The sequence below is a fragment of the Oncorhynchus masou genome, chromosome 32 (assembly GCF_036934945.1).
Source record: "Oncorhynchus masou masou isolate Uvic2021 chromosome 32, UVic_Omas_1.1, whole genome shotgun sequence".
Classification (NCBI taxonomy): domain Eukaryota; kingdom Metazoa; phylum Chordata; class Actinopteri; order Salmoniformes; family Salmonidae; genus Oncorhynchus; species Oncorhynchus masou.
The window spans coordinates 17844339-17864395 of record NC_088243.1 but is presented as its reverse complement, the minus strand read 5'-3'; the positions used below and the strand labels follow the sequence as shown (position 1 = coordinate 17864395).

The window sequence follows — 20057 nt, the reverse complement described above, 5'->3', positions numbered from 1 at the left end:
CTGTTGAAATGCTGACTGCTGACATGCTGACATGCTGACTGCTGAAATGCTGACATGCTGACTGTTGACATGCTGACATGCTGACATGCTGACTGTTGACATGCTGACATGCTGACATGCTGACTGCTGACATGCTGACATGCTGACATGCTGACTGTTGACATGCTGAAATGCTGACATGCTGACTGTTGACATGCTGACATGCTGACATGCTGACTGTTGACATGCTGACATGCTGACTGTTGACATGCTGACATGCTGACATACTGACTGTTGACATGCTGACATGCTGACTGCTGACATGCTGACATGCTGACATGCTGACATGCTGACTGTTGACATGCTGACATGCTGACATGCTGACTGCTGACATGCTGACATGCTGACATGCTGACATGCTGACTGTTGACATGCTGAAATGCTGACATGCTGACTGTTGACATGCTGACATGCTGACATGCTGAAATGCTGACATGCTGACTGTTGACATGCTGAAATGCTGACATGCTGACTGTTGACATGCTGACATGCTGACATGCTGACATGCTGACTGCTGACATGCTGACATGCTGACTGTTGACATGCTGAAATGCTGACATGCTGACTGTTGACATGCTGACATGCTGACATGCTGACATGCTGACTGCTGACATGCTGACATGCTGACATGCTGACTGTTGACATGCTGAAATGCTGACATGCTGACTGTTGACATGCTGACTGTTGACATGCTGACATGCTGACTGTTGACATGCTGACATGCTGACTGTTGACATGCTGACATGCTGACTGTTGACATGCTGACATGCTGACATGCTGACATGCTGAAATGCTGAGTGCTGACATGCTAACATGCTGACTGCTGACATGCTGACTCAGGTGTGTCTCCAGCTTAGATACATATGTCATCTCTTAAACAGAGAGTAGGGTTAGAGAATGTTTTAGGGAAAACCATTGGAAGTTATAAACAGGCCAGTATATAAATTATATATTTACGAGTATATCCTTTATGAGTGAATTTATTCTCATGTTTTGTCATGCAGTTGGTGTCACATTGGCACTACAGAGAGGAGGGTTTGGAGAATGTTTTAGGGAAAACCGTTGGAAGTTTAGTTTTCAAACAGGCCACTATATTAAAGGATTTTTCCTTGTTCCTGATTTCGTCATGTTGTGTTACTTCAGTGTATATTATTCATGGTATATCATATAGATCACTCTGGTACAAAGTATTGTTCTGGTACAAAATTATTGTTTTGTATGCTCTTCTATTTCTAGATAAAAAATAATGTTGTGTTTTCAACCAAGGTATATGACCACTTAATTTAACTATATTAGAGGTGGTACATATTGAGATTTTTTTATTTTTTATATTTGAACATATTTGCTTCTATTTATCTTAATTTATCTTTACAGATGTATTGTGAAATCAGCAAAGTGGCCTGCCACACACAATGATGGAGGGAGAAATTGATTTTCATGGAAACGCAGATAATATATTATTGTAATATTGTATTAGAAGCTAAGAGGTGCCAATTGAAATGTATCAGGGGGTCCTGTAGGGAGAGCAGGAGAGCACAGCTCTACAACATGTATGATACATATATATATATATATATATATTTTTTTTTTACATTATTACATTTTTTCTCATTTAGCAGACGCTCTTGTCCAGAGCGACTTACAGTAATGAGTGCATTCTATACTTGTTTTTCTTCATAAATTCATACATGTTACATTCCACTATCTGTCTCTGTAGCATTAAATGATGATGAATGGCATCTACTGGCCACCGTTTAAAGGGATAGTGCAAGATTTTGGCAAGTAAGCCCATGCTCGCTGTAGCTGTAAACCTCTAGTCATTGCATTAACATTAGTTAGCAGTGGTTTGTGAGACTACCTACAACTTCCTTCAAACTGCACACACAGTATCCATGAGTTCATCTGACTCACACTATTCTTTTAAGCATGATTTTGACCATGATACAACAACAAAACATTCAATTCTCCACTGTCACCCTCCCCCCAATTATTAGTTGATATCTTGTTGAATTTGCCATACAGGAACATTTAGAAATTATTACATTATTATTATTTATTTTTTTATTTTATTTTCACTCTGCCTGAAATTATGTATGTTTTTAAGTCATTTATAGTATTTCCTGGGAGTGTAGGCTACACAGAGACTGATGGGGGGAGAGAGGGGAGGGGAGACAGGCACACGTGACAGTGCCTGATGGCATTTTTCCTGTCACCCTGTAATGATTAAAGCTGCCAATGCAATACAAGTCCCTCTCTGTATGTTTCACATCCCACTCACACTTATATACACACACACACGTGCGCGCTCTCACAAACACACTATCTCTCCCACACAGACGGGCAAGCTGTATTGAAAAATCACCCTCTACCTCTCAATATGGAGACAGCCAGCAGTGCCTTCCAATTAGTACAGGGCCTGGTGCATTATCTGTCATTACTAATGTACAGAGACGCACTCATTCATCAGAGCAGGGCCAGACAAGGACCTCCCAGTGTCTGGAGATGGAGAACAGAACGGCTGAGCCATGGGTCATACACTTTATCTTGATTTATCTGTACGTTAAACGCTTGACTTTTTGAATTGGTACTAATATTTATATAAATGTATTAGGAATATTAGCGAGTGGAGTAGGGGAGCCTCACTTAGGCCTATAAGTCATATAAGCATGTAGCTTGTAGCAGTGTCTTGCTTTGGAGGAGCCTCCTCCTCTGAGTTGTCCCTGGTGTGTAGAAATGTTATGGTGATGGTGGGGGGTTGTCAGGGGGAGGAGTGGGGCGATGGGGGGTTAAATTATGATAGTCAACACTCACCATCATAGCACAGAAAGTAATACTTTTAAAATCTCATCACTTACACACAGAGATGGCTCATTAATCGAGACCGGCAGACCCCTGCCAAACCATAAATAATACTCACAAATGTTTATTCATTTTCCTTTTAAATAATTATCCTAAAAGGTGTCATTTTTCTATGAGATCCAGGGCTTGAAGTTTCTAGTTTCACATTTCACTACAAAGTACCCTGGCACTTGATGTTTGGTTTGACTGGTACTCTACATTTAAATGAGGTTGGCTACATTCACTTCCTCTCACGCTGTAGGCCTTTCCCTCTTTGTACTATGAACATAAACATGCATAGATTGCAATACTGTGGGAGTCCTAACCACACTGTTAGGTGGTAATCGCTCTATATTGTTTACATGTTAACACGGTGTTCCATGTATTATAACCCTATAACAGATACATGCTGTATATCAATAGTCTCCTATGCGGTGTCAAAACCATTCATTGGTCTCTGTGTCCCAAATGGCACCCTATCCCCTATAAAGAACACAGAGTATCCATGATAATTCTCCCACTCTGCACTCTAATACCCAGAGTAATGCTCCAACAGAGCTCATATTAGTATGAGTTTGATGATGGCGTCCGACGTGTCTGACTTGTAAATTGCCCAGTTTATAATTCACATCATAACTGCTAACGAACAGAAGCCCACTAGTGGTGAAACACAGCACCATCCCCCAACCCCTCACAAATGAACCTGATTGGCTGTTTTAGTTAGACGTCAGTAGGGTGAAAATAGATTCCTGTGCTTTTAAGGCCAGGCGGTTGGTTGGCTCGTACCTTCCCTTATGAAAATGCTCAGTTCTAAGAGGGTCTGATCTTGTGTTTTAGTAAAATAGAACTATACAGCTGACTGACAGTTCTGATCTATAGCATTTAAGTGTAAGTTTTGATCTCTCTGCCTTTGATTAAAACTAATGAGCTCATTTAATTCAAAATGGGAATCTGTGATAAGAGAAATAAGGTTGATGTGATTGGATTAGAGAGGCAAATTAAACTCTTAGAGCTGCTACTGCTTCTGCTGCTTATGCAGTGTATTAAAACGCTGTTGGTGTATTCTGCTGTGTTAGATGATGAGAAAAATGTCATAGTAATTCATATTTAATCAGAAGAAATTAAATGACTAAATATAACACGGCTCTGGCTTCTCCCCAGTGATAAAGGACTGGTTATATTTTAAATTACATTTAATTCCTCAGTAAAGAAGAGATAAAAATATCATGTCAGCAGCCGCCACCACCACGCCCTCCCACCAGCCTCCTTGCTGTCACCCTACCCTCCTCCCTCATACTGATCATGTTATTTCCAGTTCTAGAAAGCTTCACTGCAGCCTTGTTGTCAGCGATTGGGTGCAGAGATGTAGCGGAGTCAGGCGCAGGACACAGGTTTGAGCAACACCACTGAGTTTACTCACAAAAATTCAAGCAATATTCCAAACAGGAAAATGCATACAAACTAACACCTACAACAACCACTAAGACACCAACAATCACGGACAGAACAGAAATGTATGCCAGAGGGTTAAATAAGGAACATGATATGGGAATTGAAATCAGGTGTGTGTTATACAGACAAAACAAAACGAAAATTAAACATGGATCGGTGGTGACTAGAGAGCCGGTGACGTCGACCGCCAAACACCACCCGAACAAGGAGAGCTGCCGACTTCAGTGGAAGTCGTGACAGTACGCCCCCTTTGAGCCGCGCGCCGACACCGGCCTCGGGGACGGCCCGGAGGACGGGACGCAGGGCGATCCGGGTGGAGACAGTGAAACTCCTGTAGTAATGAAGGCTCTAGGATGTCCTCCACCGGTACCCAGCATCTTTCCTCCTCGCCCGACGCCTTGAGTCCATGATGGCTCGCACAGTATATGCCGGGACCCCCTCGATGTCCAGAGGGGGCAGAGGAACCTCCCGCACCTCAGACTCCTGGAGCGGACCAGCCACCACCGGCCTGAGGAGAGACACATGGAATGAGGTGTTAATACGATAATCAGGGGGGAGTTGTAACCTACAGTGGGGCAAAGAAGCCACCAATTGTGCAAGTTCTCCCACTTAAAAAGATGAGAGGCCTGTAATTTTCATCATAGGTACACTTCAACTATGACAGACAAAATGAGATTTTTTTCCCAGAAAATCACATTGTAGGATTTTTAATGAATTTATTTGCAAATGATGGTGGAAAAAAGTAGCAGGAGCCTCGATCTGGCTCTGATGCCCTGGTTCCAGGACCGGCTGATAGCCCAGCACACACTGAAACTGTGATAGGTTGCTAAAGGAGTGGCAGAGGGAGTTTTGGGCCATCTTCGCCCAGGGGATGTAAACCGCCCACTCCCCCGGCCGGTCCTGGCAATAGGACCGCAGAAACCTACCCACATCCTGGTTGACTCTTTCCACTTGCCCGTTACTCTCGGGGTGGAAACCTGAGGTAAGGCTGACCGAGACCCCCAGGCTCTAGACGTGAATTGGGGACCCCGATCAGAAACTATATCCTCAGGCACCCCGTAGTGCCGGAATACGTGGGTGAACAGGGCCTCCGCAGTTTGTGGAGCCGTAGGGAAACCGGGCAAAGGAAGGAGACGGCAGGACTTAGGAAACCGATTCACAACGACCAGGATCGTGGTGTTACCCCGCGACAGGGGAGGAACCGTCACGAAATCCACCGATAGGTGTGACCACGGTCGTTGTGGAACGGGAAGGGGTTGTAATTTCCCTCTGGGCAGATGTCTAGGTGCCTTGCACTGTGCGCATACCGAACAGGAGGAAACATAAACCCTCACATCCTTAGCTAAAGTGGGCCACCAGTACTTCCCAATAAGACAGCGCACCGTCCGACCGATGCCAGGATGACCAGAGGAGGGTGACGTGTGAGCCCAACAGATCAAATGATCGCGGACAGCAGATGGAACGTACAGATGCCCAGCTGGACACTCAGGGGGAGTGGGCTCTGCACGTGACGGAGGGATCTGTTTACCTCGGCTCCAGTACGGGAGCCGAGTTAAACAGAGCCTTCAGGTGACCAAAAGCCATGTCCGCCCCAGCTGACCACTGCAGTCTCACCGGTCCCCCCTTCAGCAACGAGGTAATGGGAGCCGCTGCCTGACCAAAACCCCGGATAAACCTCCGGTAGTAGTTGGCAAACCCTAAGAACCGCTGCACCTCCTTTACCGTGGTTGGAGTCGGCCAATTACGGACGGCTGAAATGCGGTCATTTTCCATCTCCACCCCTGACGCAGAAAAGCGGTACCCTAGGAAGGAGACGGACTGTTGGAAGAACAGACATTTCTCCGCCTTCATGTTCCAACAGTCGACCTAGCACCCTGCGCACAAGGGACACATGCTGTGGAGTATATTAGAATGTCATCTATATACACCACTACACCCTGTCCGTGCAGGTCCCTGAAAATCTCATCCACAAAGGATTGGAAGACTGATGGAGTATTCATTAACCCATATGTCACGACGAGGTACTCATAGTGCCCAGAAGTGGTTCTAAATGCCGTCTTTCACCCCCCCCCCCCCCCCCCCCCCGGATACGCACCAGAAGAAGCACGCCCCATGTAATGACTCGGTCATACTGGCGATGAGAGGTAGCGGGTAACTGTATTTTACCGTGATCTGATTTAAACCTTGATAGTCAATACACGGGCATAAACCTCCATCCTTCTTCTTCACAAAAAATAAACTCGAGGAGACAGGTGAAGTGGAAGGCCTAATGTATCCCTGTCCTAGAGATTCGGCGACATATGTTTCCATAGCCGCCGTCTCCTCCTGTGACAGAGGATACACGTGACTCCTGGGAAGTGCAGCGCCTACCAGGAGATTTATCGCACAATGCCCCTGTCGATGGGGTGGTAATTGAGTGCCTTCTTTTTACAGAAGGCGAGTGCCAAATCGGCATATTCGTGGGGAATGTGCATGGTAGAAATCTGGTTTGGACTTTCCACCATAGTGGCACCTAAGGAAACACCTACACACCTCCCTGAACACTGACAGGACCATCCCTTGATAGCCCTCTGTTGCCACGAAATAATAGGATCATGAGAGGCCAACCAGGGAAGGCCCAACACAACAGGAAACGCAGGAGAGTCGATCAGGAAGAGACTAATTCTCTCCTCGTGACCCCCTGCGTTCTCATAGCAATGGGAGCTGTGACCTCCCTAATTCGCCCCGACCCCAAAGGACGACTATCTAAGGCATGTACGGGAAGGGAACATCAACAGGAACAATAGGGATCCCTAATCTATGTGCTAAGGAACGGTCAATAAAGTTCCCAGCTGCCCCTGAATTTACTAGTGCCTTATGCTGGGAATGTGGGGAGAACTTCTATAGGTAACCACATGTGTGCAACAGGGGGGCTCTGGGTGAGTTGTGTGCCTACTCACCTGGGATGTCTCACCAGTGCTCCGCCCGCTACCTCGACTTCCTGGAGAACCACCCCAGCACCGACCAGCAGTGTGCCCTCTGCGGCCACAGCTGGTGCAGGGAATGGTCCCCCCTCCGGCCCCCCTCATAGCAGCCCCTCCCAACTCCATCGGTGTTGGAGCCAAGGTGCTGGGAAATGGAACAGACGGACCCCGATCCGGACGTCCGCGGGAGGCCAACAGGTTATCCAGCCGGATAGACAAGTCCACCAGCTGGTCCAGGTTGAGAGTGGTGTCCCTGCAGGCTCGCTCCCTACGAACGTCCTCTCGTAAACTACACCTGTAGTGGTCGATCAGGGCCCGCTCATTCCATCCCACACCAGCTGCCAGAGTTCTGAAGTGCAGTGCAAACTCTTGAGCGCTCCTCATCCCCTGTCTCAGATGGAACAATCGCTCTCCCGCCGCTCTCCCTTCAGGTGGGAGAAGTCCTCCTAGTCATCCAGAGTCGGGCCTTCCCTTCCCCAGATGGTGTTGGCCCACTCCAGGGCTTTTCCAGTCAGGCAGGAGATGAGGGCGCTCACTCTCTCGCGTCCCAAAGGGGCCGGCTAAACAGCTGCCAGGTAGAGCTCCAGCTGTAGTAGGAACCCCTGGCACCCAGCAGCTGTTCCGTCATACGCTCCCGGGAGCGAGAGCCGAATCCCACTGGGTCCTGTCGACGGAGGGGTGGACATCGGTGTAGGTTGAGGTGCGGGCGGAGGTGATGATGTTGTATTTACAGGAAAGCCTCCTCTCTCCCATCAGTCCATTGTTTGCATCACGCGATCCATGGCTGTCCCTAGACTTTGTAACATGTTCGTGCGCTGCTGAACGCACTCCTCTACTGGGAGAGAAGGGCTGGCTGCACCTGCTGACTCCACCTGCTGACTCCATTTGAACAGGTCCGTGATTCTGTCAGCGATTGGGTGCAGCGATGTAGCGGAGTCAGGCGCAGGACACAGGTTTGAGAAAACAACTGAGTTTACTCACAAAAATTCAAGCAAAATTCCAAATAGGAAAATGCATACAAACTAACACCTACAACAACCAATAAGACACCAACAATCACGGACAGAACAGAAATGTATGCCAGAGGGTTAAATAAGGAACATGATATGGGAATTGAAACCAGATGTGTATTGAATTGAAACCAGACAAAACAAAACAAAAATGAAACATGGATCGGTGGTGACTAGAAAGCCGGTGACGTCGACCGCCGAACACCACCCAAACAAGGAGAGGGGCCGACTTCGGTGGAAGTCGTGACACTTGTTATAAGGAGAGTAACAGAAAAATTGATTTTCCAGGTGTGCTGTTTTAGTAATCCCATTTCAATGTGATCTCCTAGCCTGGTCCATGGCTGAGATGCCTGTGAGCTGGGCATTGTCATATCACTGTCTGTCTGTCTGTCTGTCTGTCTGTCTGTCTGTCTGTCTGTCTGTCTGTCTGTCTCTAATGTCCTATATCTAATGTCCTGTCCCACCCAGGGGACAGAGAGAGTCTGGGAGACACACACCACACACACACACACACACGAACACACACACACACACACACACACACACTTTAAATACTAAAATGTACAAAAATAGGATCCAAACATTTCAAAGGTCCCTGTATGCGTGGCAGTCAAGGGTACAGAAAGTACCTCTTCTCCAAACTACTAGGTTGCCCACGACAGCTGAAACAGCCGTACCTAGCCAATTGCTTTGCCCGTTTTTGTCAGGCCCCACAATGTGGATGCCGCGCACTGCGGGCCTGTGAACGTGGCCGAGACGGCCTCCACCCGAGGCTGTCCCAGGGCCACCCAGGGCTGGTACTGAAGCAGATTCTCAGCAAACGCCTGCTCCATGTAGCCGTCCAATGAGCAGCCCTCTTCCAAAATGAGCACCTCTCCCCTGGCCTCCCCCCACAACAACACCTGGTGTATTTGGCACACAGGAAAACACATCATCATCAACATCAAACCAGCTTCCTACTACACAACAATGTTTATACATGTGTGCCGTTGGTGAGACTACTTGTCGAAGCTCACTGGCGATCAGGTCAAAAAGGCGGTCATGTCTAGCAATGTACAAATCATTGTATGCAATTCACAACATGGGCAATGGACTTGTTGGTAGAACTTGCAGCATCGCCTTAACAGTAAAGGTGAGAATGTCCTCACCAACAGCAGCATTCTGGTGCATGGAATTGGAGACAGAGTAGTGTTTCCCCCTGCAGCCTCAGGCCAGTCCAGTGTTGTAGTAGCTCCATCCGTCTGAGACCGAGGAGTGTTGTCCTGGATGTAGGATGAGATGTTCCATCATGGGTGACAGAAGCCTCCACAACAACACCGTGACCTGCCACAACTGGCTCAGTTTTCATATCAGTCCGTGTCCACCTGAGCTCAACTCCAGTCCAGTTGCACAGGTTGTTGATGTCCAGACAGTTTCCCCCCCCCCCCTTTTTACTCCCCAATTTCGTGGTATCCAACTGTTGTTAGTAATTACTATCTTGTCTCATCGCTACAACTCCCGTACGGGCTCGGGAGATACGAAGGTCGAAAGCCATGCGTCCTCCGAAACACAACCCAACCAAGCCGCACTGCTTCTTAACACAGCGCACCTCCATACCAGAAGCCAGCTGCACCAATGTGTCAGAGGAAACACTGTGCACCTGGCAACCTTGGTTAGCGCGCACTGCGCCCGGCCCGCCACAGGAGTCGCTGGAGCGCGATAAGATAAGGATATCCCTACCGGCCAAGCACTCCCTAACCCGGAAGACGTTAGGCCAATTGGGCGTCGCCCCACAGACCTCCCGCTCACGGCCGGCTCTCGACAGAGCCTGGGCACGAACCCAGGGTTTCTGGTGGCACAGCTAGTGCTGCAATGCAGTGCCGTAGACCACTGCGCCACTCGGGAGGCCATGTCTGGACAGTTTGACCAGACTTCAGAACCCGCAGCACGAGTGTTCAATTTTCCATTGGCCTTCCTCCTGAAGACCCAGGAAGTTGTCCTCAGTGTCCCTGGCCAGTGTCACCTTCCACCTTCGTAGGTCCAGAAGGAGGGAGGCTCTGGCTAACTCCTTAACTGTCACATCGTCACTGTTGAGCATGTTCAACAGGTGAATCAGTCTTGTAGCAGTGTAAAGCCACTCAATATTGGGAACACCTAAACCCCCTTCTCTTTGGCTCAGGAAGACAACGTCACGTGTGTTGTGTGTGTTTAAGCAGAGACACTTTGTCACCACCTGAACAGCTTTGTTATTCACTCTCCTTAGATCCTTCTGGGGGATATGCACATTTGCAAGCAGCTGTTGAATCTTTGCTAGGGCCACCCCTCTAACAGCTTCTAGTTTCATGACCACAGGCAAAATGGAAATGTCAATCATAACACACATCACACACACAGCCAGGGAGACCAGTATGTCTACATCTACAGTATATTATCTCCTCTGATGGATTGAATATTTTGCATATTTTGCAATATATGCATTTGATTATTATTGATTATTAAGCCTTGATCAGGAGCAGTGACAAATGGACCGTTTCACCTTTACCTAATAGGTACCCTTGTTGTGTTCTGTTGAAGAGATTGACTGACCTCATTAGTTATGGGGTTTTAATGTGATGATCTATGTTTTGTTGAACTTTGTTGAAGCAAGGATGAATATCTTTGTTTACAATTAGATTAACTCCACATACAGTATAAAATAAAATACACTTGAGTTAATTCTAATATTCCATTACATGAAATTGTAATATTGTACTTGGAAAATGAATACACCACTACAATGAAGTGAAACGTGCAGTTGACTTTTAAACTGCTGCTGAGCTTCAAATAAAATGTTTTCACAGATTATGGTGTGAGACCTAACAGAGGTTGTACTCTATTACAGAACATACTGTAATTAAAACATGGTTTACTGCTAATGTGTTGTTTTTATTTAGGTGTGCTTTTTCCATTAGACGGTTACCTGGGAGATGATAGAAACTCAATGAAAAGTTATTACAGCTAGCCTGTCTTACCAGCTGGGGTTTTTAATATCACCCCACCTCTCCTGGGCTTTCCTACAAAACACACTGATTTATTGGCCAAGTAATGTTAAGTAATGTGTGTGTGTGTGTGTGTGTGTGTGTGTGTGTGTGTGTGTGTGTGTGTGTGTGTGTGTGTGTGTGTGTGTGTGTGTGTGTGTGTGTGTGTGCGCGCGTGTGCGTGTACGTGTGCATGTTTGCCTCCACAGTCGAGTCGACCAGCCCCACCCTGCTTCCCCCAGACAACATTCTAGAACGCTCCTTCTTCGTCCGTATGAAGTCCACACTGACCAAGAGAGGTGTCCACATCAAGTCTTCAGGCTATAAGGTAAGACCCAGAGGCACGGTGGCCGAGCCACAGAGATCCTAGAATTCACAACTCCACAGCCGTATGTTGTTATATATGTAGTTCTACGGCCTAGCCCTGTAGTAAGAGCAGGGTTATAGACTCTCATAAGGAACTAGTCTGGAATCCAAACTGAATGTGGCTCTGTTTTACTATTGTTTTAGAGTGATATTCAGTTTGCATTCCAAGCTTTTTCTAGTATGTAAATATTGTTTTGTATTTCAGTTTGAGTTGTAAAAAAGAGAGAATCGCCATGACTATCATACTCAGCATGAGATAAAAATGTTAGCTGTCAGTGTTAACATACTGTATGTAATAGAAAAAGAGTCACGCAGTCTCAATATTAAGTTGATACGATGTATGGCTTGTGGGGGCTTTGGAACAGAGAGATGTGATTCAGGCTGATTCTTTGAGCAGTGAGGACACACAGGGACGAGCCCGGCCTCATCTTGATGCCCCTCTCTCCAAGCATCTCCATCTCTGTCTCTCTGTCAGTGTCTCCTGCCTCATTCTGGCTTCGTCACACCCTAATGCACTTTGTGTTCTCAAGGGTGGATCCAACAGCAGTGGTGTGGGTTTGGATATATCTCTTCAATCTCTTTATTATATTGTGTTTCATTGGTCTTGGACTGTGAGGGAAAAAAACATTTAAATATTTACTTATTATAAGAAATGGAAGGTAATGGCTGCCTATGGTTTGAACTAAGGCTGTGTCTGAAAGAGAGACAAAGAGAGAGAGAGAGAGAGAGAGAGAGAGAAAGAGAGAGAGAGAGAGAGAGAGAGAGAGAGAGAGAGAGAGAGAGAGAGAGAGAGAGAGAGAGAGAGAGAGAGAGAGAGAGAGAGAGAGAGAGAGAGAGAGAGAGAGAGAGAGAGAGAGAGAGAGAGAGAGAGAGAGAGAGAGAGAGAGAGAGAGAGAGAGAGAGAGGAAGAAAGAAAGAAAGAAAGACAGAAAGAAAGAAAGAAAGAAAGAAAGAGTTTCAGTCCAAACGCAGTAATAGAGAATCTTAAACACAAAATAGCGAGGGTGGAGGTGAGGACCAATGTTTTGAAGGTCCTAATTATGGCTAGAGATAAATGTGTTTGGCATGTCGGTGATCTGCTCCTCTACCCGGGACCGCGAGGCACGGTGGCATTGGCGGCACGTATCATGGCTGCTTATATCCCCACTCCACTCTAGAGGTCAAATCAAAGCTCCAGCATTAAACCCATATTTTTTTAACACATCTCAGCCCCCACATCTCATTTAATGCACTCATGTAAAGGTCCTCCTTCATTATTGGTGCTGTATCACATTTCAAAAGCACTCCAGAGAATCCCCAGGAACAGATGAATCTTATTTCTTATGTATACCTCTTCTATATTCACCGGTGGAGAGAGGGAGTGTATTCATTGTGTGCTGAACCATGAATTATAAAAATTGATCCCTTTATTTTGTTGGCTTGTATTAAGTTGAGAAATGCTATTCGAATTGCCTCTCACTGCCGCTGTTGTGAACACTTGACGTGTCAGTTTGCATTTAACTGCCTGAGCATATTTAATGTTCTGGTCAATAGCACTCCTGCAGCAGTCTAGCTGCCCACCATTCACTTCAAAAGTTGTCTTATTCAAACTAACTTTTTTGATGCCTCTGGGTTTGGGCTTCCGAAGAAATCATTTAAATTCTATATGTTTTTAAAACATTTGTATTCATTAGAGTGGAGTCTTTCTCTGTCCTGGTCTCATTGTGCTGATGTGATGTCTTCCTCTGCCCTGGTCTCATTGTGCTGATGTGATGTATTCCTCTGCCCTGGTCTCATTGTGCTGATGTGATGTCTTTCTCTGCCCTGGTCTCATTGTGCTGATGTGATGTCTTCCTCTGCCCTGGTCTCATTGTGCTGATGTGATGTCTTCCCCTGCCCTGGTCTCATTGTGCTGATGTGATGTCTTCCTCTGCCCTGGTCTCATTGTGCTGATATGATGTCTTCCCCTGCCCTGGTCTCATTGTGCTGATGTGATGTCTTCCTGGTCTCATTGTGCTGATGTGATGTCTTCCTGGTCTCATTGTGCTGATGTGATGTCTTTCTCTGCCCTGGTCTCATTGTGCTGATGTGATGTCTTCCTCTGCCCTGGTCTCATTGTGCTGATGTGATGTCTTTCTCTGCCCTGGTCTCATTGTGCTGATGTGATGTCTTCCTCTGCCCTGGTCTCATTGTGCTGATGTGATGTCTTTCTCTGCCCTGGTCTCATTGTGCTGATGTGATGTCTTCCTCTGCCCTGGTCTCATTGTGCTGATGTGATGTCTTTCTCTGCCCTGGTCTCATTGTGCTGATGTGATGTCTTCCTCTGCCCTGGTCTCATTGTGCTGATGTGATGTCTTTCTCTGCCCTGGTCTCATTGTGCTGATGTGATGTCTTCCTCTGCCCTGGTCTCATTGTGCTGATGTGATGTCTTCCCCTGCCCTGGTCTCATTGTGCTGATGTGATGTCTTCCCCTGCCCTGGTCTCATTGTGCTGATGTGATGTCTTCCTCTGCCCTGGTCTCATTGTGCTGATGTGATGTCTTCCCCTGCCCTGGTCTCATTGTGCTGATGTGATGTCTTCCCCTGCCCTGGTCTCATTGTGCTGATGTGATGTCTTCCCCTGCCCTGGTCTCATTGTGCTGATGTGATGTCTTCCTGGTCTCATTGTGCTGATGTGATGTCTTCCTGGTCTCATTGTGCTGATGTGATGTCTTCCTCTGCCCTGGTCTCATTGTGCTGATGTGATGTCTTCCTCTGCCCTGGTCTCATTGTGCTGATGTGATGTCTTCCTCTGCCCTGGTCTCATTGTGCTGATGTGATGTCTTCCTCTGCCCTGGTCTCATTGTGCTGATGTGATTTCTTCCTCTGCCCTGGTCTCATTGTGCTGATGTGATGTCTTCCTCTGCCCTGGTCTCATTGTGCTGATGTGATGTCTTCCTCTGTCCTGGTCTCATTGTGCTGATGTGATGTCTTTTTGAAACCTGACAACCAACAACCAACAGTCAAGTGTGTGTCAGAACCTACCTTGCTGTCAATCTGTGGTCTGATCAAGATAGACAGCATATTGTCTGTCTAATGTGTGAAGCTGATCAGTTTACTGTCTGTCTGATGTGTGAAACTGATCAGCATACTGTACCATACCTGGGTTCAAGTACTATTTAAAATCATTTTAAATACCACATCTGGGCTTGATTTAGCTTCCCTGGCACACTGGAATGAATAGAATAATTGGAGAAGAGCAAAACCCTGCCCATCCGGCATTGCAGGCAGGCTTAAGCAAACGCTAAAAATATTTGGAAGATTTCAAATAGTGTTTGAACCCAGGTGTGAGTGTGAGGAGGCTGATTTGCTGCATAGATCTGTTTAACACATAAAGGACTGTAGGGAACTCTCATATGCATTCAGCAAAGTCATTCTGGGTGGATCAACCAGACTTTGTTTACATGATTCAATTATACATACATGATGTAAAATGTTACAAAAATGAGTGTAATTACAGAATATCAGGGACACATATATCACATATGTAACATATATAATATATCTAAAACAGGAAATATATCTAACACATATTCTGCACAGTAGATGTTACAGACATTACTGTAACTGCAAAATCATGGGAATATATCTAACAGAATCTAATCTGGATGGAAAGCTGATGGAGAGTACCTTTAACTGTTCCTATTCTTCAGTCTTTCCCCTGGTGACCTTGAACAAGGTCTCACTGCACTCTTCAACTTTAAAAAGACAGCAAAGTATTCTCCCTCCTCTTCTCTCTCTTAGAGCAGCATGACTTCAAGCACTAGACTGGCTACACTCCTCGGACCCAAAATGCCTCTCCTAGCATTCTGTTTGATGTGTTTTAGCCGGACTTCTCTCATACTCACTTTAAAATAAACACTGTTCAATCTTGCCATTGGATGTGCTATACAGTGTTGTAGTTTAGTTGTATTCAAAATGGGTTTGAAACTATCATTCACAGTTTTTCTTTGTCTTTAGAAACTCCAGGGAAAAGGAGTCAGTATCATTTAACTGTGGAGACTGTTGACGGCTCCTCGGATGTCACAAGCACTGATGGTTTCCCTTTGAAAAGGAGACATCATACACCATCAGAACCATTTTCCTCCTGGGCCGACTGTCTGACAGGGCTGTTGTAACATGTCACTGTTCTGTTAGCTTTCTAATGCAATGCCTGGAATAGGGCTGTTATTTTTTTGTTGTTGTGTCTCTCTGTGTCTCTCTTCTGAATTGGAATTCAATGTCTGGTTCCCATTGTTGAGGGTTGCTTATCCCTGGTGGAGCAGGAGATGGTCTAAGGCTTTGAATGAGTTTAGGGAGCAGGAACTGTCTGTGTGAATGATAATAATCGCGTCTCACCAATCTCAGAGGTGTGCCACTGAGAGGCCAGTGTCAGTAGTTTAAAGACTACAAAACAATCCCCCCTGGGTTTAACCTGGCAATGATTAAAATGGATGGATCTGAAAGTGTAGTTTGCATATCTAGTCAGTTCCTCCTCTAGGGCAGAATAGAGCTACAAAGACTTTAAAGCTAGCGATAATTAGGACCTTCAAAACGTTTGTCCTCAACTCCACCCTCGCTATTTTGTGTTTGGAATTCTCCATTACTGCTTTTGAACTGAAACTCTCTCTCTCTCTCTCTCGCTCTCTTTCTCTCTCTTGCTCTCCCTCTCTCTCCTCTCGCTCTCTCTCACGTGCTCTCTCTCGCTCTCTTTTTCTCTCTCCCTCTCTCTCCTCTCACTCTCTCTCACGCGCTCTCTCTCGCTCTCTTTTTCTCTCTTCCTCTCTCTCTCTCTTGCTCTCTCTCCTCGCTCTCTTTCGCTCGCTTGCTCTACTCTCTCTCTTGCTCTCTCTCTCACTCGCTCGCTCTATTTCTTTCTCTCTCTCTCTTTCTCTCTCGATCTCTATCTCTCTCTCTCTTTATCTCTATCTCTCTGTGTCTCTATCTCTCTCTTTCTCTGTGTTTCCCCCTCTCTCCCTCCTCCTATAGGTGATCCATGTTACAGGCAGGCTGAGGATCCGTATGGCATTGACCCACAGTCGGTCGGTACCCATTCAGATCATGGGCATGGTGGTGGTAGCCCACGCCCTCCCCCCCCCAACCATCAACGAGGTGCGCATAGACTGCCAGATGTTTGTCACCAGGGTCCACATGGACCTCAACATTGTCTACTGTGAGAATAGGTAAGGCTTGACTGTATTTTACTGTACCCACATGGCAGTGATACACATAACTGAAATGCATGGGGTAAGGTTTGAAAACGTCTAAAACCCTACCTCTTCAAAGAGTATCTTAAATAATCCCACAGCACCGCTTGACATTACGTTGCTCTTATAGTTGTGTAGGTAGTTCCACTCTAATCGCTAGGGTTTGTAATTTCATAGCATTAGGCCTATATACTGTACAACTCATCATGAACATTCTATTTCTTTGCTACCTGTCCTCATCTCTGTGGGATTGAGATCACTGAGATAGTTTTCTTTTTACCCCTGTCTGCCAGACAGTCAGTTATTTATGGGGAAATCACATCTGGACAGTCAGTTTTCTTTTTACCTCTGTCTGCCAGACAGTCAGTTATTTATGGGGAAATCACATCTGGACAGTCAGTTTTCTTTTTACCTCTGTCTGCCAGACAGTCAGTTATTTATGGGGAAATCACATCTGGCCAGTCAGTTTTACAGTGAGATAGCCTCAGCCTTTCTGGGAAATGAAATGGGAAACTGATCAGAACTACTTTCATCTGTTTCATAGGGTGTTTGGGGAGACTAGAAATATCAGAAATAACCACACAATATGTAAGACAGATAGAAGACAGGTTGCTTTTGGGTGAACAAAAAAAAGAATGGATAGATTATATTCAATAGTAAGCGTTAGGCATCATGTGAAATGGGAAGACATCCTATGTTCCATTCTATCCATTTGTCCCTGAATTACATTTACATTTAAGTCATTTGGCAGACGCTCTTATCCAGAGCGACTTACAAATTGGTGAATTCACCTTATGACATGAATGTGTGTGTAATACTTACTGTATCTTTGTCAAAGGCATTAGTCAGACATTTCAGGATGAATATGGTCTATCTGGTTAAGCTGGAATGACATTGTGTTTTAAGAGCCGTTTGAATGTTTTGCCGTTTCTGTTGGTGCTTCTTCTCTTGCCGTCATCACGCGCTGAATCCTTTTCCAATCCCTGTTGTAGAATTAGCGACTACATGGACCTGACGCCAGTGGACATCGTAGGGAAGAGGTGCTACCAGTTTATTCACGCAGAGGATGTGGAGGGCATCCGGCACAGCCATTTAGACTGTGAGTATTATAACAATACTTTAAGGGTTACCACATCATTTCAGTATGTTACCACATCATTTCAGTATGTTACCACATCATTTCAGTATGTTACCACATCATTTCAGTATGTTACCACATCATTTCAGTATGTTACCACATCATTTCAGTATGTTACCACACCATTTCAGTATGTTACCACATCATTTCAGTATGTTACCACATTATTTCAGTATGTTACCACATCATTTCAGTATGTTACCACATCATTTCAGTATGTTACCACATCATTTCAGTATGTTACCACACCATTTCAGTATGTTACCACATCATTTCAGTACACAACTTATTATGAACACATTATTGCAGAACAAATTTTGTTATGGGAAGTGATCCATCACAACTATCTCCTCTCGACCCAAACACCAAAGTCATCGGTCATTGTGTGCTTCACTGCAGAGCTGTTGTTGTTCAGAACAAAGTTGTTCTGATCTTATCAGCGTACAGAATAGGTGTCAAAGACCTGTAGAGAGACAACATCTAGATGATGATCCACGTTATCTGCCTCTGTGACCTTCTAGGGTTTGAACACGGGTCTCCTACATGCCACAAGACCTGGTTAGCCCACATTGAGCTAAACCCTGAGTCAGGGTAATAGGCCTGTAGGGAGACCACATCTAGATGATCCACGTGATCTGCCTCTGTAACTTACTTACCTTGGATGGGGGAAATATTTTTGTGTTTGCAATGTCATGACTCAGGGGTAGAAATATATGCCATTGATCTTCAGACCCCAGGGAGGGAGAATGGAAACCAAGACCCCCACGCAAGTTCACTCCCAATGTTTCAAATGAAATGGCTGCATGCCTTCTTTGTTTGTTTGCGTTCAACATTGAGCTCAGTTTACTTTTAGAGTAACGGTCATCTTTGCAAAGGTGTCTTTGCATCTCTACTCCACCAGAGCAGTTTTTATAGCCCGTTGCAGGAAGTACTCTCCGCTCGCTTTACTTCTTAATTCCAAAACGTGCCATGATTTGATATGTTTCGTCAATGAAAGCTTTACTGTGGCTGGTTAAACACTGAGGAGGCATTGTGGGAGCAGTGCACCATTTGATTGGGCTTTGCAACATGGATAGGCAGGCTGCCATTATTGGAGATCTGTGGGCTGAGCTGCTCCCTGGGCCCTTTCTTCGTGCTGGATGCTGGAGTGTAAGTGTAAAGGGTGTACATTCCCTTGCTTTATTAGGTGGGAGGACGAGTGTCCTTGGGGTTGCCTCCTCGGCCGGGGAACTTGGAGCCGTCTGATTAGATATTGTGAGTTCAACTGAATTAGAGCGCAATTACTGCTGCATTGCACTGTCCCTGTGCCTTAAAAATGCACCAGATTGGGTTCATTAGCGGCTGATTTGAAACCCAGCAGAGGGAAAGTAGAGAGCGAGGGCTGACCATGGATCACATTGATAAGAGAGGCTAATGCAGGCAAATTGAGGCAGAAGGCAGATTGAGGCGGTAGGCAGATTGAGGCGGCAGGCAGATTGAGGTGGCAGGCAGATTGAGGGTAAAGCAGGCCGTTTAATGCTAAGGCAGGCAGATTGAGGCGGCAGGCAGATTGAGGCGGCAGGCAGATTGAGGCGGCAGGCAGATTGAGGCGGCAGGCAGATTGAGGCGGCAGGCAGATTGAGGCGGCAGGCAGATTGAGGTGGCAGGCTAGGCAGTAGCAGCAAACAGTGGCACTGTTGCATACCTCCAGCTACCCCTGGCTGTCTCCTATCTAATACGCTCCACCCAGGCTTTAGTCAACTTACAGTCAGTGCATGAGCCAGGAAATTGGTTGAGTGTTCAGTGCTGCTAAATAGTTAGTTCATGTATTTATGTATTTACGGAAAGATACAATTAAAACATTGACACCCTGAATGAACAAGATTCAGATGTATTGCAGCATTGCACATAAAAGTGTGCGCTAATTTCTAGTGTTTGCCCTTTTAGTGTCTGTTCGTGGATTTGATGTTGATTTCATCTGGGTATACTAAACAGTTAGCCTGTGTACCTGTCTCTCTAGCTGTCATACCACTCCTTTCCACTCTATGTCATGCTAAACAAATGACACAGATT

General features: G+C 45.9%; 1 protein-coding gene across 1 annotated transcript in view; it reads left to right on the top strand.

The window, feature by feature from the left end:
• LOC135527157 (neuronal PAS domain-containing protein 3-like) overlaps positions 1-20057 on the top strand; it is a 435357-nt gene that overhangs the window by 392562 nt on the left and 22738 nt on the right. The window contains exons 7-9 of the mRNA XM_064955797.1: positions 11508-11626; positions 16650-16843; positions 17860-17966. Of these exons, the coding sequence (XP_064811869.1) occupies positions 11508-11626; positions 16650-16843; positions 17860-17966 (420 nt within the window). The remainder of the gene's footprint in view (positions 1-11507; positions 11627-16649; positions 16844-17859; positions 17967-20057) is intronic.